The sequence below is a fragment of the Pseudochaenichthys georgianus genome, chromosome 12 (genome assembly GCF_902827115.2).
Source record: "Pseudochaenichthys georgianus chromosome 12, fPseGeo1.2, whole genome shotgun sequence".
Taxonomy (NCBI): domain Eukaryota; kingdom Metazoa; phylum Chordata; class Actinopteri; order Perciformes; family Channichthyidae; genus Pseudochaenichthys; species Pseudochaenichthys georgianus.
Window position 1 is genome coordinate 19532889 of NC_047514.1, and position 23995 is coordinate 19556883.

The 23995-nt window shown below is 43.0% G+C and overlaps 1 protein-coding gene across 6 annotated transcripts in view; it reads left to right on the top strand.

Moving 5' to 3' along the window:
* Positions 1-23759, top strand: part of LOC117456480 (probable E3 ubiquitin-protein ligase HERC1) — a 45921-nt gene extending 22162 nt beyond the window's left edge. For 3 of the 6 annotated variants that reach the window (XM_034096383.1, XM_034096386.1, XM_034096384.2), the window contains exons 39-80: positions 140-431; positions 762-1465; positions 2496-2709; positions 3482-3651; positions 4271-4354; positions 5060-5243; positions 5338-5465; positions 6312-6535; positions 6849-7108; positions 7253-7305; positions 7395-7592; positions 8301-8466; positions 8550-8799; positions 9327-9555; positions 10095-10378; positions 10842-10969; positions 11588-11715; positions 12509-12736; positions 13257-13384; positions 13499-13698; positions 13861-13978; positions 14125-14256; positions 14424-14522; positions 14766-14939; positions 15024-15308; positions 17099-17164; positions 17287-17412; positions 17507-17645; positions 17787-17968; positions 18067-18222; positions 18332-18454; positions 18676-18778; positions 19361-19530; positions 19627-19765; positions 19867-20036; positions 20192-20361; positions 20524-20689; positions 20784-20860; positions 20970-21222; positions 21334-21486; positions 21998-22303; positions 23229-23759. In XM_034096383.1, the coding sequence (XP_033952274.1) occupies positions 140-431; positions 762-1465; positions 2496-2709; positions 3482-3651; positions 4271-4354; positions 5060-5243; positions 5338-5465; positions 6312-6535; positions 6849-7108; positions 7253-7305; positions 7395-7592; positions 8301-8466; positions 8550-8799; positions 9327-9555; positions 10095-10378; positions 10842-10969; positions 11588-11715; positions 12509-12736; positions 13257-13384; positions 13499-13698; positions 13861-13978; positions 14125-14256; positions 14424-14522; positions 14766-14939; positions 15024-15308; positions 17099-17164; positions 17287-17412; positions 17507-17645; positions 17787-17968; positions 18067-18222; positions 18332-18454; positions 18676-18778; positions 19361-19530; positions 19627-19765; positions 19867-20036; positions 20192-20361; positions 20524-20689; positions 20784-20860; positions 20970-21222; positions 21334-21486; positions 21998-22303; positions 23229-23414 (7745 nt within the window). In that variant the 3' untranslated portion in view covers positions 23415-23759. Of the gene's footprint in view, positions 1-139; positions 432-761; positions 1466-2495; positions 2710-2875; positions 2902-3481; positions 3652-4270; positions 4355-5059; positions 5244-5337; positions 5466-6311; positions 6536-6848; positions 7109-7252; positions 7306-7394; positions 7593-8300; positions 8467-8549; positions 8800-9326; positions 9556-10094; positions 10379-10841; positions 10970-11587; positions 11716-12508; positions 12737-13256; positions 13385-13498; positions 13699-13860; positions 13979-14124; positions 14257-14423; positions 14523-14765; positions 14940-15023; positions 15309-17098; positions 17165-17286; positions 17413-17506; positions 17646-17786; positions 17969-18066; positions 18223-18331; positions 18455-18675; positions 18779-19360; positions 19531-19626; positions 19766-19866; positions 20037-20191; positions 20362-20523; positions 20690-20783; positions 20861-20969; positions 21223-21333; positions 21487-21997; positions 22304-23228 lie in introns of all 6 variants that reach the window. The other 3 variants (XM_034096388.1, XM_034096385.1, XM_034096387.1) reach the window with 3 other exon arrangements.
* Positions 23760-23995: the final 236 nt, after the last annotated feature.

Genomic DNA, 23995 nt, shown 5'->3' on the forward strand with positions numbered 1-23995 from the left:
GTCGTGCAGTGTTCAAAACTGTCTGTTTGTTTCGGTACATGTTTTGCTAAAGGTATTATATCCTTACGAAGCATATTTTATTCATGGTTATCAATTATTACCCTTTGTCTTTTGTCACTGTTTAAACGTTCTCCCACAGGCGTTGGCCCCACACACTTTGATAAGGACGAGAGTGACAGAGAGAGGGAGGGAGCTGAGGACACGGAGGAGTTGTTGTCTCAGCGTCGCTCCTTGTCCGAGGCCAAGCTGGCTGCTCTCTGCACAGAGGTGTGGCCCGTACTGGCTCTGATCGGGGGGGTGGACAGCGGTCTCCGGGCTGGAGGTCTCTGCCTGCACAAGCCCAGCGGGCGCAGGGCCATTCTGCTGGGGGTCCTGAAGGAAGGAAGCCCCCTGGCCAAGCTGCAGTGGGAGGAGGCAGACCTCTCTGTCAGGTATTACACATATATGAACATGTTCACCTATTGATGGAATCTCTTTGCATATCTTTCCTTAAAGATGATTCTCATTGCTTTCCATGTAACAACTCTTATATCTTTCCTGTCTCGGTCCTTTCAGCATGTTGATTACTGTTCAATTTTGTGTTTATTTTCCGTCCCCTGTAATCTGTCTAACATCTTAGTTTATTTTATCATTTCCCCCCTGATCTTACTTTCTTCTTCCTTCTTCCTCTTCATTCTTAATCCATTAACCCCTGTTGAATCCGTCCCGTCGTCACTCCATGCTGTATCTGTGGGTTCTTCTCATCCTTCTCAATAACTAAGCTCCATGAATTCTTGGTCACCCAGCGACACGCCGATCATCTCGCTGGAGCCCTGTGACGTATCCTGCTGCGACGTCACCCCGCTCAGAGGCCTCAAACCCAAGGTGTTGTTAGACCTGATTTATTTGATGGGGCTGCTGGAGGAGCAGGGATGGGTGGGGACTCATCCGACCTCCAATCCTAAAAGGAAATACTCTGAGGAGAACATGAAAGATGGTGCGGCGCAGAGCAGTGCCGAGACAGACGCCTTCCCATCATCGTCCACAACCAAAGATGCCACAAAGATGGCTGACCAAAAGGAGTCGACCCAACCTCCCCAAACCTCCAAATTGGATGTCTTTGCACATGAACTGAGAGCCGTCAGAGTCTCATACCTTCTCATAGGAGCTTTAAAATCCCTGACTGTCATTTTTAGTTGTGAGAAGCTCTCAGATTTGCTCCTAGTGCCAAAGCACGACCCTCCCGACTCCCCAACGAGTCCCCTCTCCGGCACAAACCCAGACCAGGCCAAGACCAGCAGCAAACAATGGGATGAGAGTGCTGAGCTGAGGTCAGTGCTGCAGTATGTGGTGCAGAGCATGGTGAAGTGGGCGGTCAGACCCTGCCCCATCAAACAGAGCGTGTCTCTGGTCGACCTGGAGAGGGCTCAGGTCATGATCTACAAAGGAGCCCTGAACAGACTGCAGGAGAACAAAGAACACAAAGGTATCTAGATTTAAAGAACATACTTTAGTAGTGATGTTTGTAAGTCATGTTGTGTTGCAGATCTGATGACTTTAAACTTGGTTTCCAGGCCCCTTTAGACAATTTGTGATCTAGGATTACTATATAATATATATATATAAAGCTATGTTGCTAATATTGACTTAACCTGACTTGAGTTATGTCAGTCTTTGAAGTTTGATCTTGAGTTTGAAGGAATTAAGAATTATGATGGAGGCGTGGCTTAGCCGTACTTGACTATTTAATAATATTTAGCATTAGAGCTTTTACTAAAAACATCCGTAGATTATTTCCCCAATTTTGAGTTTTGTCTGAAAGAATCTGTAGGAACAATCCCTACCACCATTTCTGAGAACCTGACGTTGCAAATTTGCAAAAGTGTCTCTCTCATTCATTTTTTTTACTGAGTAACAGGAGACGACCTAAAGATATTCCGTTTGAAATAAGACAATAAGAAGAAGTAAAAACATCCACTTATCTTATAGGATAAGTGAGAAACATCTGAAATAGTTGTGCAGCTCTAGTTTGTATGTAAAATGTTGGAATGCTATGACATATATGAATCAAAAATCAATATTCACACCTCAGTCTTGTCCTAAAGGACGAGGGAGTTGGACTGATGACTTAAAAGCAGTTTTATTTTATTCAGGCAAAAAAAAAGACGCAAGGCAAGTTTATTTATATAGCACTTTTCAACGCAAGGCAATTCAAAGTGCTTTACAAAAAAAGACATTAAGCATTAAAAAAGAAAAGCTAATCAAATAAACATTAAGAAAAAAATACATGGATAAAAGTTACAGTGCAGTCTAAAATATAAATAGTTCAATTAAACATTACAAGAAAAAGTACATGGATAAAAGTTACAGTGCAGTTTAAGATATGAATAGTTCAAATAAAAGCAGCGACAAAAAGAAAAGTCTTCAGCCTGGATTTAAAAGTAGTCAGAGTTGCAGAGTTACGTAGTACAATAATAAGTACTGGGTGTGATTTTCCTTTCTCTTGGTTCTTGCAGAATCTGGCCACCACTCGTCCTCTCAGCCCATTTCCAAGTCCACCAGCTCTCTGTCCCTGTACAGCGCAGGTTCAGAAGGCACTGCCATCTTCGGCCAATCAAACAGAGCCTCTGCCTCTTCCTCTAACACTGACCTGGCATCCTCTCTGCCAACTAACCTGCAGGGAGATGGCCTCGATAATTTCAACCCTTTCTTTCCCATCAGCCTCCTCCAGTGAGTATAAAACAAGTTCATGAATGATTTCATTGGATGTGACTGTTGGACGGGTAATTCATACTAAATGCTTCAATCAGTGCATTCTCAGAAAGATGCAAACTACAGTTATCTTCAGTGCTGATGTTGTTACTGACTGCTACAGACGTGTATCTTTTGGCAGCAGCAGCTTTTCTGAAGTCCAGGGAATGGGTGAGTTAGGATGTATTTGAAAACAGAGAGTGAGGATTGTGCCTGTTCTGCCTTTAACCTCAGCTGCAGCTCTGCCTGCTTGTTGCTCTCCTAACCATAGTGTTTGTATTGTTCCTGCTTGTATAAAGGAAACAAAGCAGCCTCCTTTCTCCTATACAATCAAACACAACATTTAAATATGAGTTTTTTCGACAAAAAGGACCGACCTCTTTGCCAAAAGCTCTCATCTCACATATTTTACCTTTTGAATATCAGTTGACACCACGACAACAAATACCTGGCTTGATCATGATGTTAATATTGAAACAAATGATGATATAGGGATACATGCTTTGGTTTATTGTGTTTTTACGCACATCCGAGTAAAATAATCTGCTTAAAAAAGCTCTCCTTATTCCTTCAGATGCGCTACATCGGAAGGAAACATCGTTGCTTCCGAGACGTTGTTCCTTATTCCTTCAGATTCTCTTATATTTCAAATGTTGGGTCCCGACTGAACACTGGCAGTTTAGCACCACTTGAACTGTGTTATTTTATATTTTATTATACCATGTATATGCTGTATCTTCACTCCCTCTAGGCACATGGTCTTAACTCGGTTCCCCACGCTTACGGGCCTGGTTAGCGCCCCCCCCGCGCTGCACCCCTGCTTCAGCCTGGCCAGCTCTGCTTCTTGTGATGCCTTCACAGAGCAGCAGACTAGCTTCATGGAACCAGGTCCCTGCAGCACACAGGCCCGAAGCAGCCTGGGTAAGGACAAGTGCAGAGACCTTTAATGGGGGAAAAGCTGTCAGACATCAATACATACACAAAAGACACAAGAAAAAAGTCTGATTGAAATATCTCTCCCAATTTATAATGAGTGACAAACGACATACAGTGTTAAAGAGAATAGCTCTGCTAATCGTTGCAGTCCTGCCGGTCAGTTCATTTTAACACACTTTTTCCCCATGCTGGCTTCATAATCAAACATGCTACTAATATGATTTGAAAAATTGAAAGGAGTAGATTTATATTTACTTTCTGTCTCTTGCATGGTCACATATGTTCAGCATGTGTTTTGCTTGATTGATATTTTCATAATCAAATGCTAATGCATGATTGACACTGATTTGCCCTCACATGCTTGAATGGCACCATTTTTTTCATCATCAGTTGTTTGTCATTTTTATTGTGCTTTTTGTAGTTTGTAAAACTAATAAGCGGAAAGTAAATTAAGGGAGGGGAAATTAAAACCAATTGTGATGATAATCATTTTTTATTATTCTGACACATTTCACTACAGTCTACGCGTTTAAAAATTCAGCTTGTGGGCTTGTTTTTTCTTTTCTGTTTTTTGTGTACTTTTCCTTTTCTTCTCAACCACCAGAACGGACACAAATGTTTGTCACCAGTCGGTTGCTAGAAATGGGATTCTCTATGAGACATATCTACTGGGCCCTGGAGGCAGCAGGTACTGCTTGGTGGAGAGTCTGACATCACACATGATTTGCCTCATATGCTTTCTATTTTAAACATCTGTCTGTGTGCTCATGCCTTTTTGAAGTATTTGGTTAGAAAAGTGAAGTTCTTCAATAAAAAAAGAGTATTTCTAAGATACACAAAAGTATTAGTTTGAGGATTCATATGATGCTGTTATTCAGGGTGGGAGTCAATTTATTAATATGATTTTATGCCTGAAATCGGTTATAACTCCTTGAAGACTGTAGTTTGTCAGATATTTACCAGATTTTAACTATTTCTCATTGGAAAAAGTTCAAATGAAGGTTCCCCAAAAAGTGTTGGACACAGATTTCTAAGTATATGGTTCGACCATTTTGTAAAGCTTCAGATTATTGGCTCACACACAGCATATATCAGTACGTGTTATTTACAGGTAAACATATGCCAAAATACATTGCATTAATGTTAGTATCCCCTGTTTTATCACAAACTCATTATTTAAATTGGAGGTCTTCCCTCTTACTATTTCACACATTTTCACACACTTCCACTTTTCACACACTATCATCAGAACAGATGTGGCAGTGTGACCTCAGACAGCACACGGAAGCATGATCATCTGGTGGCGATGTCAAACACGAATCAGCAATGCAACACTCTCTGATCCTCCTTTTCCATTTGAACTCTGACGGTGTAACTTCCATGTGCCCGCCAGATGTAGCAGGTGACTTGGACTCTCAAACCATCGAGGTGTTGGCCAGCTGGATGCTTGAGCACCCGCTGACAGAGGAGCAACAGACGGAGTCATCCAGACTGGAGGGGGCTCCCGACACCCCGTCTCCAGATGGGCCGGAGACGGTACAATGTCCCGAGCGGCCAACCACTCAAATCAATGAAAGGTTAGGGATTCGAGGACGTTTATTAATCTGGTTCAGGCATGGTGGTGTTAACATTGTCAGTGGTGTGATGTTTTTTTATGTTATTTGTTTACAGTCTTTTGCCGGGGCTGGACTGGATAGAGAGGGAGAACTTTTTGGATGTCCACCTCACGAGGAACAGACCTCCTCCTGCACGGCGGCGGCGCTCAGGCCCGAGTCAGAGGACCTCGTTCAGAAGAGCAGGTCAGAGTCACAGAATATAACCATCAAAACATGCGTTAATTCAAAAAGCTGTAAGAAACAAAAAGTCTACCTATCATGCAAAATGCACTTTTTGATGTCTTTTATACATAAATATGTGTCCCCGGTGTGTCGGGGAACTCCCAAAGTGTCCCTCTCTCTTTTCCTCCGTACCCAAATCTCTAAAAACGGGGGTACAACGGAGCTGATCCAGATTTGGTCCGATATGACGTAATGTCCGAAATGTGGACCCACGTCCCTATCAGAAACGTTGCTATCAGAAACAATGCCCGACGTGTTTTGGATGTAATAATGGTCTGTGTTTACATTAGCAAGCATCGCTAACACTCAGAGCTAACCTGTACTGGAGAGAGTATGTGTAAAGAAGCAAGAAATAAAGAAAGGAACTCACCTTGTGGTATAACCGGCAAGAGAAAAAGCATTTGAGCCCCATACTGTTTCAGAAATAATCCTTGATGTGGTTTGGAACATGATATGGCGTTTCATCACGGCAGCATTTAGCTGAATCTCCGGTACAATTCTGAGCAGGCATTAGCCCCGCCCCCTTTCTATTTATTTTTCAAGCTAAGGACCCCAAACCTGCAGTTCTCTAACAGGGCTGGGATAGAGGGATATAAAGGATATCTAAAATGCATGATCTGTTTCGTATTTTGAGCAAAACTTATCATAGACATGTTTTTTATATACCCATAATATATGCCTAAAAATTGCATAATAGGAGACCTTTAAAGCTTCCCTTACATGATTGTAATAGTGTGAATGTGATCAGCCTGCGTCTTGACTCTTAATAAATCCTTAACCTACATTGTTGTTCGTTTTCATTTGAAGCAAACACCATCTTCTCAGACTTGCCATCGCCCAACCCCCTCCCGCAGCTGTACCAGCAGCACACCTCCGTCAGTGATTGGCCAGAGCAGGTGGAGTTTCATCCCTACGCCGCGGAGGAGTCAGAGCTGGGATACATGGACGACCCTTACCATGAGGAAACTTATGAGGACCTGCTGACCCCGTCTTTCTTCAGCTTGGAGAGGGACACACTGCAGATAGTGGAGGTGACATAAACACACATAAGCAAAACACAATACAATCTACAATTACTTTTATCATGCAAGAAGTGATTTACATTTTTTTTTAATAAATCTTGAAATATACCCAACATTTTTGAACACCTTGCTTTGTGGAATAAAGAAAAGGAAAATGTGATAAACTGCAATGAAAAGAGATTTAGCACATAATATACATAAAACATGTGACATGAGACAAAATACGTAAGCAGATTAAAACAGTCTCCTCTCCCTCCATACAAACATGATGTTACTTTCCTCTAATAATAAATCATGTTACATCTTGTCGCCCTCGTTTTAGGCCGGAGAGGAACACAGTCAGATGGTGAAGTGTGAACTGTGCAACACCCTCACCCTGCAGTTCAACAACCACATAAAGCGGCGTCACCCGGGCTGCGGTCAGAGTGCGGCGCGTAAAGGATACGACAGCACCGGGGCCTACGTGGATGTCTGGTTCAAAGGGGAGTGCGGATCCAACTTCCCCTTCTACCTCCTCTGCAGCTCCTGCAGGGAGAAGTATCTGGCTGCAAACTTAAACGACCCAAATTCTAAATATGAAAGGTATAGTAATAAAGGAAAAATATGGATCCATACAACACATGGCAATCAATAAGGGGGCCACGAGACTGTTTATTGGTATCATGTTTGGTTGGTGAAAGTAAGCTGCTTGGAAGCCTGTTATTTATTGTTGTTGTCTTCCTTCAGGATTAAAGGTCTGACATCAGATTTGATTGGTCAAATGGACAGCACTTCAGATGGTACGGGAGGCACTTTCACTCTGAAATGACAGCTGTACAACAGAACCAAATGTAATTGTATCAAATGGCTGGTGCTTCTGTCTGAACAGATGATTGGGAAATGAGCCACCAAGACGAGTGTGACCCAGACAAGCTGACGGGACAGGAGGACTTTGGGCTTCTGCTGCGTCCCCTGGGACTGACCGAGAAGAAGCTGGTACCAGACCCCATTACCTTCACTGAGCCGGATCCACTCGGGGCCCTCGTGTACAGCTCAACTGACCCTACAAAAGCCGGAGCTCCGAAAGGTATAATGTCTTGGTAATAGTATAGGAAGGCCAAAGTCTTGAAGTTTTGCCAAAATAACCCTTACAAGCCGATCGGGTCTATGCAAACGAGAGTGCAAGTTGATCGGTTTTTATGTAAAAAAATTATGTTATTTTGATTATTAGAGAGAAATTGTAAACATGTCTGAAGAACAGAATGCGTAATATGATGGAAAAAAAATATTTTCTGCAACACAAAGTTCAAAATATGGAAACGAATCCACACTTTTAGAGCACTAGACATTGTCTCTGCATGATTTTCCAGTCTTGTTTTCTGCTTGTCTTACCATGAGTCTAGGACAGTGTGACAAAACCAACCAGCCACAATTACACATTCTGTTGTCAGCACACCTCTATGAAGTTGCTTACTGTATTCTTGTTTATGTGGTAGTGCATTTTTCGTCACTTTATCTCCCGTGAAAGATGTATCCCCACTTGTAACACACACCCACATTCCCTCTGTGCTTGTTGGCAGCAGGAGAACCAGCCAAACTCACTGCTGCGTAGTGACTCACCACACGTTTATCATAGCTGGGCCTCAAAAGTAAACATGGTGTTCTTGAAGTTGATCCAGTATTTTGACTGTTTTGCATGCCCACACAAGATGGTGTGTACAACTGTGAGTTAAGCAACATGTATCAGGGATTTGTCCATTGATTCATGTTTTGATAATGTGTTTTTCCTCCCCAGGGAATGCCCTTGTTGAACAGAAGACCTCTCTGAGCCTCGGGCAGCAGGCAGTGTCTCTGAGGGACTCTCATGATAGACTAAAAGCTTTAAGAAGAGTCACATCCACAGCCCAGATTCTGCTAGCTTACAGCATGGTGATGAGAGCACTGTCTCAGACTGCTTCAAGGTATGTTTCAACAAGAATATACAGCATTTATGACGTTCTTTTTGGAGCTGTGATTTCTAGAGTCTTCTTTTCTTCCTCTCCAGTGCGTCAGTGTGCAGCCATTCTAACGGACTGGAGTCCCTGGGTCTGGCAGATATCCGGATCCTGGTGCGTTTGATGACTCTGGCAGCAGGGGGCAGGGCTCACACCTGTGTGGACAGACAGTCAGGTGTGAAGGGGCCGGCGACAGAGCGCAACAACTCCACCTGCCTCAGCTTCCTGACCTCCGCCATCGGCAGTGTGGTGTCCCACAGCCCTACTGCTTACAGGCAGCTGGTGGAGATATGCACTCAGGTCAGTTATCAATTAATTAAAAAAACAGCATATGACAATAACTGCACTATGTCTGGGATATGTGAAAAACACAAACATCACAATATACTATATCACCATATCAATTATGTTTGACTAAGTGACACATTAGTCTAAAACGATATCATGTTTTAGTACATCAATTAAACTTCCTTTTTTCTACTGGATAACTTTTATATAACAGTCTAAATATAATTACAGTTTTCACTATAATAGTGTTGACTTCTGGGCTGGACCAATTAGTTTATTGAAAATCTGCTTGGATATCTTATTGCTTTTATATGAATCAGGCGATGTATTTAATGAAACTTTTATAGGAGTAACATTAGGTCAGTAAACGAATCACAATCTGAATAAATAATATATTTGTTAAATGATTAATTTCTTCCAAATTTAAATGGTGAAAATATCATCCCTGATAACATAATATATTCTATGTGGTATAGGATTTTTTTTAACAATTCAATTTGCTTACAAACGTGTACATTTGTAAATGTTCCTGCCTGTAGGAACTAATGGCAGCGGCTACAGGGGTGAACATCGGGGCCATCAGCGACCCGCAGCAGAGGAGCTGTCTGAGCACCTGCCTGACAGTTGCATCGCAGGCCTCCCAGCCGCAGAAGGACTACATCGAGCAGACGCCCCCCACGTTCCTGGTCACACAAAACCTGGTGTCCCTGCTCACTGAAAAGGGTGTTCACTGCCACAGCTCAGATAAGACAGAACATGAGGCTAATGGTGAGAGAAAGTAAACATTTCTTTATTTCAGTGTGTCGTCGTGTCAAATGATCATATAATCATTTAAAACATATAGTCTTGTACTCTGATTGCCTTTTACACTGTTAAATTGTATTTTTAGTCTTGTATGTGTTTAACAGAGACATATGTAAAGGATTTACATTTCAGGAGGGCAAAAGGAAGTGTAAAAGGGGGACAAAGGGGTTTTATGGTTTAATGATGGGGTGTAGGACCAGTGGGCTGTTTCCTTTCATATATATATATATATATATATATATATATATATATATATACTTGAAGTGGGACTGCTACCTGTGTTCGGGGTGCAGAACTTATTTTTTCCTCTAAGGATGAAGTTGCTCTGTTCCTGCATGTGAGATCGATTTCACTTGTATATTGACTTTCTTTATTACTTTATTAAATATAACGAAAGACAAACTTTGTCCATTAATCATGTATCAGTTTCTCTTAAGAATTTCCTCCACACAGTGTTAGAAACTTGTGATGTTGTTATTTCATGGTAGCTCTGCTCTGCTTAGGTGGCCTAGATACAGGGAGCCAAGGGGTGTCTTCTTCGTCCTTGCCTCCTTCCCCTTTACCCCTCCTGACCAGAGTGGGCCCTCTGGAGCTGGCTAATGCGCTGGCAGCCTGTGTCCTCTCTGCGCGGCTGACCAGTAAACACCGCCAGTGGGCCGCTCAGCAGCTGGTGCAGGCTCTGGCCGCCACAGGCAGGGACGGTCCTAATCGGACGCAAACATACAGCGACCTGGCTGGTGACTTACGCAAAAGTCCTCTCAAGAGGCTTGAAGGACATTACAACAAGGTGAGGGACGCTATAAAAATCTGCTTCCTTCGATTATTTAAAAACGGGATATGTAGTGTTTTTGTTATACATTTTGTATTGACCCACGCTGTTGCCTTTGGATGAGAGACAGATTAGAAAAATCAAATGCAAAGCCCATCCTCCATCCACGTAAACGTAAAAGCTTATACAGTAGATACTCAAAAAAGAGCAATCCAATCATTTGCATTAAAGCTTGACAACATGAAGAATTTTATCATAGCTTCCCCATTGATGTGCAGATCATTAAGTGGGCGGGGCTTGAGGATTAAGGTCCTTAAAACATCCACCAAGACAGGGATTTTTCTTTCAGTTAGTCTTTTGGAAACAAAGAAGTATCCTTGGACCTGGGGAGAACGTGGCACATTTCAGTACTGTTTGTTTTCAGAACCTATCATGTGAGCAGAATTGAAAAGAAGCTTTCCATTATGTCTGTTCCCCTCAGGTGACCAGCTGTTCCTGGAACAGTGACCAGAGCTTGCTGGCTACCTGCTCTCAGGACAAGGTGGTGCAGCTGTGGAGCCTGAGCCAGAACACTGTGGAGCTGCAGACCACCTTCTCCTGCATCACCAGGTGCTGATTCTGTAATGTTTTTGGATACAGTTTCTGTCTTGTTTTAAAGGAATATCCATATTAACACTTTCAAAATGAAATGTACTGTTAGTATTGGGTTTCGTGCTTGGCTATAGTTTATATCTGAAAATATACACTTTGATGGAAGATGAAACGGCAAACCTTGACTTTTTTTTGGATGTGTTTTTTTCATTTTAGCAACATATACAATCAAATTCACCATTTTTTTTTTGTAGCTGTATCTTTAATTTCTACTGATAATTGAACATTTAGATTTACACACTGAAAACCAATGAGGAGTGTATTTACGTAATAACAGAGATTGAACTGATGGTTAACAGCTACACAATTAGAGTGTGTCAAAATCTGTAAAAGATTTAGCTTCAGATTGGAAATGGGTTTCAATTAGAGAAATACACATTTCATTTTAGGTCAAATATTTCCAATATAACTGACGTTGTACCATCTTTTAGGTTGAAACTTAAACCGGTACATTTACTTAGTGCTAATACAAAAAACGATTTACCTAGGAAGATATTACAGAAAATGTGCATCCTGTCAAAGAACTTGGGTTACTTATAGTTCTAAATATTTGTTCCTGTGACTTTCTTTCTCCAGTAAGGCGGACAGATCGAGCAGTGAGAGGGCCGCTAGATGTAGTCTCATGTCTCCTGTGTACTGGAGCACAGGGGGGAACTTTCTGGCCGCCCCAGAGAACAAACACATCAACATCATGAACATAAGAGGTACATCTGTTTTTGGTTGCTTTTGTATAGCCTTGAATTTCTGCCTCCCTCATCACTAGTGGCGAACCGTCAGGGCCTTCAAGGTATTCAGAGAATACCCTGGAACACTCAGATAAAAAAAAAAATCGATTTAATTATATAAATAAAATGTATATAAAATGAATAAATGAGAATCTTATCTGTGTTGTTGATCTGTAATATTAGTGTTACGTTGATTTGTTTGTCCTTCTCGGACCATGCACTACGCATTTCAGTGGTTTTGTGTTAGAAAAGAAAGCAACCAATCAGATCTTGTTCTGGATCTCTGGGTCGAATATGCTTCAACAAGGTATTCTACATCCTTGAGCGAAGGCCCTGGCCGTTGCACTGAATGAGAGCGTACGTTTGGACTGACAGTTTGATCAACCAATCATATATTGACTTGTAGCCAATGGGTGTATTCTTTCAGTTTCCCTCGGTTCCAGGGTATTCTAGAAGGCCCGCTAGTTAACTGGCTCGAGACAGAGGATCTAGATGAAAGTGACGAAGCAATTCATGCCGTTTTATTGTTTTTAACGTTGAAATGGCAAGTGCAACAGGTGAAGAAGAAGTTGTTGTGGAATTGTTGCGAGTACCCTTTTCAAGACGACAATTCAGTGAAAAGACGGATATTATAATAATGCCGCGGAGGGAGGGGGGGGGGGGGTGTGTGTGTGACTAGTCTACAGAAGGTCCAGTTGTGATAGACACGGTTCGCCACTGCTCATCACTAATGGTAAACATTTCCAAATGTCATTTTTCTGTTACATTACAGGATCCCACTGTCATGTGGAGGCGCAGATGTCCCGGATCACAGTGCTCTGCTGGGCCCAGGCCTTCAGCTTGTGGGTTCTGGAGCAGCCGGCAGCCTGTAAGAACAGACCTGCTGAGAGCCTGCTGGTGGGCCGGCTGGATGGCTCCCTCTGTTGGCTGCAGGTCACAATGCAGCAGCTGGACCTCAATGTAAAGAGCACTGAACTCACCCACTGCCACATGGAAGAGGGTGAGGAGACTCCTACAATGCACACACTGTTATCACTTAAAGAAATTAGACAATTGGTACCACTCTCATGTCCATACAGTACATATGAAGCTCAGGCCAACTGATGATTAGCTCAGTTTCGCACACAATCTGAATGCAAATGTGAAAAAGGGAAACTACTAGCAAGTCTTATGCTTTCTTACTAACTAATATTTTAATATGCACACAAACAGAAATGTAAAAAACTCACGTTGCTGTTTACAAGATTTACATTCAACTATTTATTCTTTCTTGAGACTTTTTTTCCCCTTAGATTTCTTTGGGGGGATTTTGGCAGAGCAAAGTGTTGCCCTCTGCTTTCACTCTGTCTTTGTCCGTATGCTCAACTAAGCGATCTACCTGCTTGTTGTAAATCAATATCTGGTGTAAACACAAGAGAGTGGTATTGATCTTTTCATCCAACTTGGCAAAAAGTGTATTTTTTCAGAAAGTCAAACAAATTAAATTAAAGGGATTGATCTTGTGCTCTAATCTCTCTCAGCTCCCCAGTGTGTGGCCTGGCACAGCGAGGACAAGCCTTTTGCAGTGGGCTACCCCAGTGGAAAGATCCTTTTGGCCACAACTGAGGTGTATGAGAACGAGCAGCCTGTAGTTCTCTCAGTCTTCCAGGTTTGTTTGCTAAAGTCGTAACCAATTGTCAGTCAAGACATTTCCCACACTATTTCCTCTAATTGACCTCTAATTGACCTCTCATTGACCTCTCATTGCCCCTCCAACTTACAGGACGGTATAAGTTCTCTGAAATGGGACCCCACAGGACACTTGCTGCTCTGCTTGGGGAGGTCAGAGGTAGTGAAGATATTGGGACGCTCCGGAGGCTCCTGGGTGACCCTCCACTCCCTCACTCACAGCAGCACTGTTAACATCGCAGAGTGGTGCCCAGTCGCTGGCAGAGCCCCTGACCCCAGACTCATGGTGGCTGCGTGAGTTTAAATAACCACTATTGCTGAAGTACAAATAAATATAATTAATAAGTGAAAATGTAATTGTAGGATGATTATAATCTAACATGAATGAAGAATAATATTCAATGTATTCATGTATCTTTGCTGCATATTCTTATTGATCTCTCCATGTTTCTTCAGAGGCTGTCAGAATGGCTCTGTGCATGTCTGGACTCTGCCACAGGGGGGCACTTTTGTATCTTTGCCCAACATATTGAACGGCTCCCAGGGCCAGGAGAAAAGCACAGGGTCAGAAAAGGTCAGTCTGCATCTGAAGCTCCTTCTTGCAGCCCTTGTTTTACAAAAGAATCCTTACATTTCTGTTGTCAAATTTGTTTCAGCATTGTATGGCCAGTTTGTCTTGAATTAGCTCATGACATCATCCAGTTCTGTTTCTTCTTATAGCAGGAGAGTGCAAAGAGTGTGTTCGTGCTGCATGGCCACATCACAGCAGTGAAGTCCCTTTCATTTTGCTCAAGTGGACTGGCTCTGGTTTCTGGAGGCATAGGGGGACTGCTCAACATCTGGTCTTTACAGGTCAGAAAACAACATATACTGTACCACCTGCTCTACTTGAAGCCAGTGCAAATATCACTTAGATTTAATGACAATTAAACTTTTTGTTTCGTAAAATTATTTTTTAAGAAACGGTAAGAGATCTAATTTAGAGTTTTAACCCTTTTGCTTCTCTTTGCATCTTGCAGGATGGTGCAGTCTTGCAGACGGTTACAGGTCTGGGTTCGGTAGTCAGTACTACCTGGATACCAAACTTGGGTGTGGCCGCTTGCTTTGGGAGGTCAAAGGTAATTTGAATCACTCATAACATCATTTCAAAGGCTTGTTTCATGTTTCTATGCTAATATAACTAACTGTCTCATGGTTTTACCTTCATATTTAACATGGAATCGCTCTTCTCATCTAACTTCCCCAAATTCCAAGTTGTATTTCATAAGAGCAGATAAAAAAAGTACCCACATTTTGGTAGATAAAACAATTGGACTTGCCTGTATTGCTTTACAGTTCGGTTGTCATTGTCTATTTTCCAGGATGTGTTGCTGATCTGCTGCACCCCTGACTGGATCAGTCAGAATCACGTGCTAGCTTCCTGTCGTATGGTCCTCAGAAGCCAGAACGTCCTGGGTCTAAACTCGGCCCCTTGTTTCGCCGTCTTCCTGGAGAGGCTGCCCTTGCTGTTGCAGGCACAGTACAATTATGAGAAGGTCGTTACTGTAACTGCACTTCGAAGTTTCATTATTGGTTGTTTTGTGGGCCTGAGCTGAAAATAATGTCCTCTCTTAATGCAGACGCACGTGGCGGCGGGTGATCAGCTCGTCCACAGTGCCTTCCTGCAGAGCCTGGCCTCCCTGACGGTGGGATTGTCTTTAGAGAAACATCTGTGCCGGTACCCTCGCCCTCCACACCACAGCAGTCCTGATGCCCACTCCTGCCCATCGGAGTGGAGCTGGCTCGCCACTTACGCCACTACTGTCCGCAGCGCTGAGGCGATTGCCAGCGGTACGGCCTTCCCAGAATCCTTCAGTCTTTCGGAGGTGCAGGAGGTGGATGCCCCTGAGTTCACCACGGCACTAGTAAGTAGTGACAATTGTCTTTGTGCTGTTGTTATGTCAGCCAAGTTTAAGTATGTGGGGGGATTTGTGCTAATGTATGATTGTATCCTCAATATGGGATTCACAATTACAAAAAAAAACCTTTGTTATATTTACTTTTCTATGAATGTCATTGCATGTTGACTTCACTCTGCTCTTAACCAGCCACTTTTGGGCTACCAGCTAAAACCAAGAAACAAAGGCACCTTCTTTAACCTGCTTGGCTAAAAAACAAGCATTACCTGGGCCCTTTCTCATTTCTCTAACTCCCCTCCTCGACTCCTATCCTCGATACTTAGTCCCGCCCGCAGGAGATGCGAGCGGAGGAGTCGAGGAGGGGAGCCGAGGAGAGAGGAGGGGAAGCAGCAGGCGGTTAGAGAAATGAGAACTCCTCTCCTCTGAGCGGCCATTTTAAAGAGACGTCCATTAATGATGACAAGAGGCACAGCAGCCTCTGTCTGATGGACAGATGTGTTCATGACGACTTATATATTTACTTTGATTCATTCACAGTGCGGTATAATGAGACAATAACAGGCTACAGATGCGGACACACACACACACACACACACACACACACGCATATATAAATATATACCATTTCAGAATCAAACGGAGCACTCTCTAATAACGTAACACTATCAGAGACTGGATATATACCCCCCCCCCTCTCTCTCGCTACAATGAGGGAAATAAATTACAGGCCAAAAGTTTTATTTGCAAGTATTAAAGGTAAGCAGAGGACACCAAACCAACTGAGACCTGTCTGTCCGCTGCATCTACGCACTGTACAACACACACACACATACACACACACACACACTGTACAACACACACACCTACACACTGTACCACACACACACACCTACACACTGTACAACACACTGTACCACACACACCTACAGCTCCTAAAGCATATAATCAGGCTACAGCCGTTGTGTATTTTCTTATGTGAAGCACTAAATGGTTTTAGAAAAATATGGACTCTTTGTTTGTAGATATCTACTCAACTATAGCAAATGAAGAGAGTAGGCCTGTTATACTGAGTGATATACATTCTAGACACTGCTCTGCTTTCTGCACGGACCTCACAGCTGTTCTCTCTGTAAACATCGCGTTGCGATGAGAGCAGTTAATACAATAATATCCAGGGGATGCATGCAGAGCTGTCATTGGCTGAGATAAGTCCGGCCGTGCGTCTCGACTCTTTGAAACATCTCTGTTCCCGGAAATGCATCCGCGAAGGAGCCGCGAAGGAGCCGTGGAGGACCCATCAGTGTATCCTCGGTTATAGGTCCTCCAGAGAGCCTCCTCGACGCTCGATCCTCGGTCCTCGAAGTGCATTTAGAGAAATGAGATGTCCTTCAACATGGCGCGCTGAAATTCATTTCCGAGTCACTACCGGAAGACCGAGGAGTCGAGGAGTCGAGGAGGGGGATTTGATGAAATGAGAAGGGGCACTGGTTCCGTTGCAGGCCACATTTTGGCCTTTGTTGCGGCTTAAAACTGGATTGAATTTCATCGCTGCTATGATGATCCATTTAATTTAGGCATGATAAGAGATGAATAAGTCCCAGTTTTGTTATCTTTGCAACCACCTCGACTCTAAATACTCCGCAAGGGACAAGTAAGTGAGATTGTTCTTCTCCTCCTTGTGTTTGGAATTAGCAGTTTATGAAAGGTTTGATGTGTTGCAGGAATCTAAATTAGCCACATTAAACACACGTTTCAAATATGTTAGGCATGTATTGAGAGACTTCTCTATCTTTTAGGACAATAGTAAGTGGAGCTTCAGGATGGATGAACAGCTGATGTCATGGGCCACCACCAGACCAGAGGTAACAGCCAAGCCATCTAGAAAACAAAAGAAAATGATGATAACATGTCTCTTTAATTCGCCGTCTGTGTACACAATGAGATGTTCTTCGAGCTGCAGAGTGTAATACGGTTTGTTTCTCAGGATTGGCAGCTGGGGGGGAAGAGTGAGGTGTACTTGTGGGGGAACGGACGTTACGGACAGCTGGCAGGAATCGGAACCAACCTGATGATGCCCACTCTAGCTCCCTCTCTTCTACAGACACAACAGGTAACAACTCTTTCACCCAGGACACTGACTCTGCCCTTCATTCTACTGTCGTCTCATTTCTCTCTCCCTTGGGTGTTTTTTCATCGTCCTTCAGGTCGTGTGTGGACAGAACTGTTCCTTCCTGGTCCAGTCCAATGGGACGGTCCTGGCTGTAGGAGAAGGACAATATGGCAGACTGGGCCAGGGGAATTCTGATGACCTCTACATCCCCACTATCATCTCTGCTTTCCAAGGTACAAGTCAGGGTTGTTCTACTTTTAGATAGTGTCATTCTTGCCTCCAACAATGTTGATTAACCACAACAGAAAGTTAGCTTCCACTTTCCTCACGTATTGTGTTTTGTTGAGCTTTACTGACTTTCGCTCTGTGTGCAGGGTACGTGGTGACTCAGCTGGTGACGTCCTGTGGATCTGACGGACACTCCATGGCCCTGACTGAGACCGGGGAGGTGTTCAGTTGGGGCGATGGAGATTTTGGGAAGCTGGGCCACGGTAACAGTGAAAGGCAGAGGAGACCCAAACAGATAGAGGCCTTACAAGGAGAAGAGGTCGTTCAGGTAAAGATACAATGCTCCGTACTCTTCTATGGTACAGGACAGCGTTCTAAAAGAGCAAGTGATAAATGAATGCAACTGGCTTTACTTTCCCTTCCCAGCTTGCTTGTGGTTTCCGGCACTCGGCCGTGGTAACAGCAGATGGGAAACTGTTCACCTTCGGCAGCGGTGAATCTGGTCGCCTGGGTCAAAGGTCAACATCCAACAAGATGCTGCCTGAGAGGGTGGCTGCGCTTGAGGGATATCATGTGGGACAGGTAAGAAATGAACTATGTGCGTTTTAAACTCCTTTGGTGACACAGTATGCACAGTGTCATGTACATATTAAAATATAACTCCACAAACTATCTCGGTTCACTTTCCAAGGTGTCATGTGGTCTTAAGCACACACTGGTGCTGTCCCTTGATGGCATGGTTGTGTGGGCGTTTGGAGATGGGGATTACGGCAAACTGGGAACAGGTTCCTCGACAGCCAAATACTACCCTCAGGTGAGTGACAACAGTGACGCAGCGCTAACATTAAAGAATCTTCAAAAGGCAAAACACTGGGCATAATGTTAGATTCCCGGTTATGGGGAATACCAAAGTCAAGCTTAATATTCTCTCTTTTGTATTCATTGTTTTAGGTATCTATTGACTTATTTTACACAAATTCAGTGCTTTCATGTATTTTAGATGCATTTTCTTTTTTTTGCTGTTGCTTTTTTCAGAAAGTGGAGCAGCTGTGCAACAAGGGGATTAAGAGGGTCTGCTGTGGAACGCAGTTCTCTGTGGCGTTGGCCTGTGATGGACATGTTTACACATTTGGACAAGGTATGTTTTATTGTGAACATATTGTTACTGTACTGTCTCCGTTTACTTTTGTCTTAATGGTTGAAAAGTTTCAAATATAAGTAGTTATTGTATGAGTATCTAATAGAAACAGCATACTACAACTGCTGTCATTAAACATGAATTTACTAGAGTTGGAAAAAATATATTGTTTTTAAGTTGACATGGTGGGGTACATGTACCTGGTTATTTCCATGTCTATTCTACTTTATGCTTCCACTTCTACACTTCTGACCTCACTACATTTATTTGACAACCGTCTTTGCAGAATATATAATTGAATATATATTTTTAGGCGCCTTTCATGACACCCAAGGACACCGTACAATTTAAAAAAAAAAAACTAAATAAAAAATAAATAAGATAAAAGCTAATAGGCAACAGAACAAGATAAAAACACAAACAGGAAATCATGGAGGAGACAGTCAAGTGGACACAAATGAAACATATAATGGGGAGCACTACAGTGAGTAAGCAGATTTGAACAGGTGGGTTTTTAATTGGGATTTGAATAAGGTGATTGTGTCTGACTGTCGGATGTGCTTCCCTCTGTTCCTCTCTTAGAGCGTCTGATCGGCCTACCAGACTCCATGCTGAAGAATAAATCATGCCCCCAGGTGGTGCCGTCTCTGGAGGGACTGTTTATTGAAGACATTGCTGTGGGCTGTGAACATGTGCTCGCCCTCTCCTCCACTGGAGACATCTATGCCTGGGGCTGCAACAGTGAGGGACAGGTATGCAACCAACATCCTCTATTAAAAACGTTACCCTTCAACCATCTGAAGATTGATCATCAGAAGCACTGTTATAGCCGTATGTGTGTGTTCCAGCTTGGCCTTGGACACTGCAACCTGGTGAAGGAGCCCACGTTCATAACGAGCCTCCAGGGGAAAAACATAAGACAGATCTCTGCCGGCCGCTGCCATAGTGCAGCGTGGACCACCCCCTCTACCTCGCTGAAAAACTCAGGTACCGATCAGTCCTGCTGTAACTATAAATACACTTCTATCATGGCAGCTGTGATCTAAGGGGAATACACCTGGGACTTAATTTGTCACCTTCATCTCCAGGTACCTCTGGAAGTTTCCAGCTAGGCCTTCCCCAGTCAGTCCCCCCCCAGTACAACACACTCAAAGACTGCAGCCCTCATGTCCTCAGCATGCGCCTCAGGGTACTCTACCACTTTTCTGACCTCATGTACAAGTCCTGGAGGCTGCTCAACCTGGACACCAAAAAGCCGGTAAACATGGATACACTTTTAATATTGCTTTTTAATATTGCTTTTAATCTTGCGGATGCCGCTTGTTTGTCTTTTTTGCACCCGGTCATCCTTCTGCCATTGTAATGCCTCTTTCACTTTGCCATTTTTTATTCCCTGTCCTTCACTCTATCCAGGTGTCCACATCACGCTATAGTTCAGGGACGACAGCCATCATTAGAGGTGAACTCAGAGGTCTTCTATCACCCAAGGTCAACACTTTGCCTCTAGTACGCTCCATTGGCAGGACAATGACCCAGGGCAAAACATATGGGCCACAGATCACTGTAAAACGGATTTCCACAAGGTAAGGATGAGCATGATATTCAGACAGTTGGTACTAAAGAATCGGAATGTCGAATATCGGAAAAAATGGCGAAAGAAAAAAAAAGAATCTGGCTGTTTTGAACTGGTGGAACATATTTTTTTTTTATCTTTGATTGACGTCTCCTCCCTTACACTCCCACAGAGGGCGTTCGAGCAAGCCCATCTTTGTGCAGATCGCAAAGCAAGTGGTGAGTCTGAATCCCCTGGAGCTGCGGCTGCCGTCACGAGCCTGGAAGGTCAAACTTGTCGGAGAGGGAGCGGACGATGCCGGAGGAGTGTTTGATGACACCATCACTGAGATGTGCCAGGTAGGAAGAAAACACAAGGTCTGAACAGAGATGAAACGGCCTGGATTATTCTGTGCTTTTTTGTAAATTGACACAAACTATGTGTTTTCACCAGGAGTTGCAGGCTGGTGTGGTGGATCTTCTGATTCGTACTCCCAACAGCTTTGCTGATGTGGGCAGTAACACAGACAGGTACAGTTGTTTGGTAGTCACAAACGCACAAAGTAACCTTTACAGAGGAAAAAACATCACATTTTCAAAAACAAACCTAACTTCTGTTATTGGCTGTGAACCCCCACAGATTCTTCTTGAACCCAGCCGCTCTCTCAGAGGATCACATAGTCCAGTTTCGCTTCCTTGGAATCCTCATGGCTGTAGCCATCCGCACCAAGAAACCTCTGGACTTGCATCTGGCTCCTTGGGTGTGGAAACAGCTCTGCTCCATGCCATTAGGAGGGGGGGACCTGGAGGAGGTGGATCTGCTCACATACCGCACCCTCCAAGGCATCCTTCACCTGGAAAACAGTGGAATCACTGAGGATAACTTCCATGTGGTGAGATGTTAAACAAATCGTCTTGTTGCAGAGAACCTTTTCAATTTATTTTCCCTAAAGCCCTTTTTCTATACTAACCTTTATTCACCCTTACCCTTTTCACCTCTAAAGATGATCCCACTGGACACATTTATGGCCCACAGTGCAGATGGAAGGCTGGTACCTGTCGTTCCTGGAGGTCAAAACATCTCCCTGACCTTCTCCAACCGGACTGAATATGTTGAGAGAGCAATGGACTACAGGCTGCATGAGATGGATTCACAGGTAGAAAGGGTTGAAATGTTGGACAATATTGTAAATGTATTGAACAGACGTGTTAACGGGGACATATCATGAAAAAACACACTTTTCAGTGCTTGTACACACACATTTGGGTATATGGAGTGCCTACAAATTCACAAACTGTGAAAGGCAACCCAGTCAGTTATTTTTTTGTGGGATGCATGAACAGAATATCCCTCTACAATTTGAGTATGTTCACCAACTACTTGATTACTACCGCTGCAAAGGGGCACCATCATTTTTGGAAGAGGGGCTTAAAGAGACAAGCTAAAACAGAGCATGTCAGACAGTTTGAGAAAAAAACGATATAATACTGTGCAATAAAAACTTTGGCGGGCATTTCCCTCCACTGTATCTGAAACTCACCCATTTTAAACACCCACCGTGGCCACCAGTTTCCATTAGTGCTCACTACACAGGCTGTTTGTTGTGCTGCTGTTGTTCCCTTGATCTGGCCTCAGAAGTATCAAAGCGCTGTTGTTCTGTTGTCCAGGTGGCAGCAGTCAGAGAGGGCATGTCCACCATCATCCCCGTGCCCCTCCTCTCCCTGCTGACAGCTCAGCAGCTGGAGCAGCTGGTGTGTGGCCTGCCAGAGGTCTCAGTCGAGATGCTGAAGAAGCTGGTGCGTTACCGTGACATCACCGAGAGCCACCAGCTCATTGGCTGGTTCTGGCAGAGCTTGGAGGAGTTCACCAATGAGGAGCGAGTGCTTTTCCTACGTTTCGTCTCCGGCCGGTCCAGGCTGCCTTCCAACCCGGCTGATATCGCGCAGAAGTTCCAGATCATCAAGGTTGATAGGGTGAGGTCACAAAAAAATAACCCTGAACAATTTATACATGTTGTACTCACACTTTACCTGATTTTATTTTGAACTTATTTTTTTATAGTATAGATAGTGTATTCTATAGATAATCTATACCACACATGTCAAACTCAAGGCCGGCCCGTGGTGGATTTAATTGTTTTTTGATGCTGTTGTTGGCCTGTGGAAAAATGTAGTCATAAGAAATGACTCCGGAGAAGCTGCAGATAGAGCCATAAGAAATGAATGCAACTGATTATTTAATTTTTAATCTTGTTTGTATAGGCAATAATTTAAGCTTTGTTAGTTCCAGGTTTAATATGTGCAATAAGTTCATTTCAATAAGTTTTGCAATAAACATTGAACCAGTCCGGCCCTCGACTAGTACTGATTTTTTAATGTTGGCCCACTGTGTATTTGAGTTTTGCTCTATACACTGTTAATGGTAATTCATTTCAAATTCTTTTCACCGTGCAAACAAATTCCAAATAGATATCAGTTTAAGATATCTAATAGGATAGATCAAAATCGAAATATGGGCTGGTGAATAATATACAAATTGCAGGAAGCACAATGTTTGTTAAAGGCTAAATATGTGTTAAATTACCATTTTGAATAGAGTATTATCTGGCTGTACAAATATCCCGGTCCACAAAATCTATTTTAACAGAATGATCGCAGATGATTTGTACAGATACTCTAAAATAAATAACATAATAATAATTTAATAAGTCTCTATTATAAGCAGAATTATGAATCTAAAAGGATCAATTCCAAATTCTGTGAATGATCATGCAATTGCAAAGTCAGTAAAATCCTGAAGCCCTCATATCTTATCCAATATTATACAAAAGAACTATCATAAGGTAAAACATATTAAAGTACCAACAATATATATTGTTTCTCTTTTATTTTCCTTCAGCCTGTAAACGGCCTCCCCACGGCGCAGACCTGCTTCTTCCTGTTCCGCCTCCCCCCGTACACCAGCCAGGCCGTCCTCGCTGAGCGCCTGCGTTACTCCATCCACAACTGCCCCTCCATCGACATGGACAACTACATGCTGACCCACAACACTGACCCAGTGGACAGTTCCGACAACGAGGACTGAGCGACGAGATGGTGATGAATGTATCTTCTCCCATGCCATGCACATTATGCACTGAACACAGATTTGTATTCGCCAAAACCTGTAAGGTGGTGTACTGTTTATATGTTGGTTGACTTGAAGATATGTGTAGTTTTGGTTTTCCAACTGTGCAAGGTGTTGTAATTATTGCAGTGCTTACTCTGAATAAAAAACTACAGGGAAACAGAACAAGATTTTACAAAAAATATAGGTCAATAAGCCACAATAAAAGGAGTTAATGTGCCTGTTTGTTTGTTTGAAAATATGTAATAATTTATGACCTGTCCCACACCATATTATTGTAAAATAAAAGAGTGTTTAAATAAGGATTTGGTGTATTTTTTTTTTTATTTCTGCATCACACAATCACTCTGCATGAGTTTTCATTCTGAATATACTGTATATCACAAAATGTACATTCTTTCCGATTGTAAATCAAGGGGATTTTCTATAAAGGAAGTGAATGCAAAGCAAAGGTAATAGCATTAATTAAGAAAAAAAGGAGCAAGAAGCTTTTCGCAATGAACACAGTTTGCAGGGCACACTTAAACATGATCAAAATG